Genomic DNA, 3,797 nt, shown 5'->3' on the forward strand with positions numbered 1-3,797 from the left:
GCTCCAAAACAATGCATAAAACTTTGTGCAATTGATTAAGCTCTTACATATTAAGTCTCATGTCAATTAATTTGACAGAGCCAAAACGAGCTATTGCATAATCAACGGCAGATAACTATAGAAGATAGAAAGCTTAATTAAATACCAAGCACGTAATTAACAGCCTAATTGGAATTAATTAGGTCCTGGAGTCCAAGGCCATTATGGTGCTTAGGTTCATTGGGTTCATGTACTTGGTAGACCCAGTCATAATTTGCTTCACAATTAGCCTGGTTGCTTTCTCAGTTGGATGAAAAGCATCCCAGAAGGCATACAGATTCCGATCTGGGCACAAGTTTGACGTCGGATTGCACTGTCCCATCCCATTGTAGGGTCCTTGGCCACAACATGCCACCTTTGCTGTCACAAAACCTGCATGAAAAATGCATATATGAGTTAAGTCGGTTAGTGAGTCCGTCTCATTACACTCAAATTTAAATTTACCTTTCGATACATTAGTTTAATTTAGAATAATTTATACTATGGTTTGTATTTAAAAAAAAAAACAGTATGAAAATTAATTATTCGACTAATGAAACAAATTAAATTAATTTCAAAGGCTAATGATTAATTAATTAGAAGATTAGTTTTAAGGGCTTTGAGGACAAACCAAATTTCTGGGGGTCGGAGATGAAGTCCTCTTTCATATCGAAGGCATTAGCAGTGACAAAAACATCTGAACCAAGTTGGGTGTTGAGTTCTTGAAGCATCTGGACCAGCTGTGGGTTGAAGATCGCTGCTGCCCTTTGTAATTCTGGATCGCACTCATCGTTTCCGCTTCTGGCCAGCTCAGATGGAACACAACCCAATGGGCCGGTACCGGTCACCAGCACTCTTCGGGCTCCTAATTCGTATAGGCTCTGCAAACAATTAGATTCCAAGATATGCGATGGTCATTCACGCAAACTGTTGATGTACATTGAGCCCACAATGAGTCAACATATAGATTTTGCCATGTGGCACATAGAGGGATGGTATAACACTGACTCATGTACGAATTGGCGATTCTTGACCATTTACGTATGCATGTCACAATGTATTAACGGTCAAATTTCGCTTGTACGTATGAGGGTTAATACTAGTAAAATTCATAAATTTTAATTTTTTTACCAGGAGAATTTTGCGGAACTCAGTGATAAGGTAACGAGAGAATTCGGGGACGGAATATTGGCTAGACCTTTGGGAGATAGGTGCCAAGAAATAGTTGTTAACAAAGTCATTGCCACCAAGCGTCATGAGGTAAAGTGCGCCGTTCACTAGCTTTGTTGCCTGTGGTGCTCCGACAAGCGCCGTGAGCCGTTGTTGGTATTGTTGGAAAAGTTGAAACTGCCTAAAGATCCTTATTACGGTAATCTGCGGGATTAAATCAACTAATTATTCAATTAGATTTTTCATTTAAGGGTTAATTAAGGTTTTAAATAAAATGTATGGTACCAGAAAGTACTAATTAGGCAACGTGGCGTGATAATGTTCATGTGTTAAAAAGTAGAATTTGGACTTACAAATTGAATCCCAGTATCATTGAGGATTCCGATTCCTGCAGAAGCAAAATTTGCTCCAATAAGCAGCTTTTGTCCTGTGAGCTCAGGGCTCAAATATGGGAGCACGCGTTCAGATCCTATTTCCTCACCTATGTATACATACATTCATACATGTCACATAATTATGAGGGATATTATATAGTAATAAAATTAAACTAGTTAGCTAGCTAATTAAGATGGTGATAGTACTGATAATGTCGGGGAGGTTTAAGCCGTTGGAGAAGCGGCCGGTGGGGCGGTGGGTAGGGAAATCGATGCCATAGGGAGGAGAGTCGGCACGGGCGGTGGTTGCTAGGTAGTTGTTGTTGCCACTGTCGACCAGTGAGTCCCCAAAGACAAAGAAAGCACGAGCTGCCTCGGCTTGAGGTGCAAGCTCTAAAACTGCTCCCATTGCCACAATAAGAATTAAGACCCTCATCATGCTGCTAGAAGTTGACATGAAAACTAATGCAGGCATTTGCTCTCTTTAGCTTTACTTATCTTTCTTCAGTTAAGAGTTGTAGTTTTATAGAGTTCCTGTTGTGACTTGGGAGAGCTTTTTAGGTAGGTAGCACAATGAGAAAAAGCAAAAGCTTAAGAGAAAACAAGTCAAATCATATGATAAATATGAAAGAGATCGATCGAGGTTTGAGCTGCATTATGCATGAAATCATCAAAATAAAAACAGAAAATTGTGTTCTTTTGTGAGGGGAAAAGCAGTAGTTAACATGAATTTTAACGCAAAATAAGGTATAATTAGAGGCTGAGAAAGGTGGGAATAAGTCGTTTTCATTAATTTTAATATGACAACGGAATTGTCACACTTGTTCTTTTGTTGGTTTGCAATTATAGATCACTTACTTAGCTTAGACTGCTAGCTAGCCACCCAGCTTGGTCAATAATTAATTAAATATCCATGCAGCTGGGCGCCATGTGAAAAACATAAATGGGCTGGCTTGGAGTAGCTGAAATCTGTCTCTCTCTCTCTCTCTCTCTCTCTCTCTCTCTCTCTCTCCCTGTGCAGAGAGTTGGGGAGCTAGGGTTCTGTTTATTTGCAAGAACAAGTCAATAAAGCAAGCAATATATATCTATGGAGTTAAAGCACTCCAACTGCATTTCAACGTATGCATATGATGAAACATTCCATACTATTTTTTCGTTAATTCATCAGTGATTGTCAGATAATCATTAATTAAAGTTAAGTACGTTTATAATAACATCGTGATTGCGGATTCACATTTCGCCATGATTTCCTAGTTATCTAGTAATTGATGTTGTTAATGCAGATATACAACATAATGTATATATATTAACATGGAGTGATGAGTTATTGGAGAACCAAACAAACGGCTATTAATAACATAAAACCATGTTTTCTTTTCTTATCGACTGTCAAAAGGTACACTGAAACAAACTATTACAAGAACATTCATGCTCAGCCTCATATTATAAGTACCTATATTCATATTTATGTTGTTCTTGATTTTTTTTTTTTTTTTTGGGTCACTTCAAAAAAAACATTTCTTGATTTTTTATAGTCAAAGAAGGCCACTGGTTAAGTGTTCGGCCACATTAATCCCAACTTATATTCAGGCCATTAAATTCCTCTGTCGACATATTCTTCATTGCCACCGGAAAGAAGATCTGATTAAACCAAATCTGATCCAAAGTAATTTGACAAGATGTTTTTCAATTGTGGAAAATTTATTTTATAAAAAAGCCACCCCCAACAAAGTTTAATGGGCCCAATTCTAAAGAAACCAAACCAATGACTTCTATTATTTCTTGTTCACACTTGTCTAATTTAATATTTTCTCGCATGATGTTTATGCTAATTCGCTCTGATAACATGAATAAAGTTGAGGTTTCATTCCAAAATTAATTGGCAATGAGGGGAATAGTTCAATTCCTTATCAGCTTTTGTTAGGTTTCTCAACTTTCCAATGTGAAACTTTTTACCTTCACATTCTCATAGTTTATTGTACAAAAAGTTGCTTTTGATGTATTTATAAAGTTTTTTTTTGGTCGAAATGTATTTATAAGGTTAGGTGTATGTTACTTCCCATGTTCAAAAATTAAATTCAAATTCGTACTCAAACTCCATTTAAATTTTTACTCGAAGAAGATTCGTATTTGTAATATTAACCTCTTTTTTTAAATTAAAAAATGGTCAAGTTTTATTTATTTTTACTAAATATATCTTGTAAAGTAAGTAATATGTGTGAATGATTGTCAACC

General features: G+C 36.5%; 1 protein-coding gene across 1 annotated transcript; it reads right to left on the minus strand.

The window, feature by feature from the left end:
- On the minus strand, positions 1-2,058 carry LOC117637709 (GDSL esterase/lipase At4g28780). The gene is made up of 5 exons (XM_034372687.1): positions 1,770-2,058; positions 1,542-1,669; positions 1,150-1,392; positions 650-899; positions 1-411 (listed from the first exon to the last, which is right to left on the minus strand). Exons 1-5 carry the CDS (start codon positions 2,035-2,037, stop codon positions 179-181), a joined length of 1,122 nt encoding a protein of 373 aa, XP_034228578.1. The 5' UTR covers positions 2,038-2,058; the 3' UTR covers positions 1-178.
- Positions 2,059-3,797: the final 1,739 nt, after the last annotated feature.

The sequence above is a fragment of the Prunus dulcis genome, chromosome 8 (genome assembly GCF_902201215.1).
Source record: "Prunus dulcis chromosome 8, ALMONDv2, whole genome shotgun sequence".
In the NCBI taxonomy this organism is placed as follows: Eukaryota; Viridiplantae; Streptophyta; class Magnoliopsida; order Rosales; family Rosaceae; genus Prunus; species Prunus dulcis.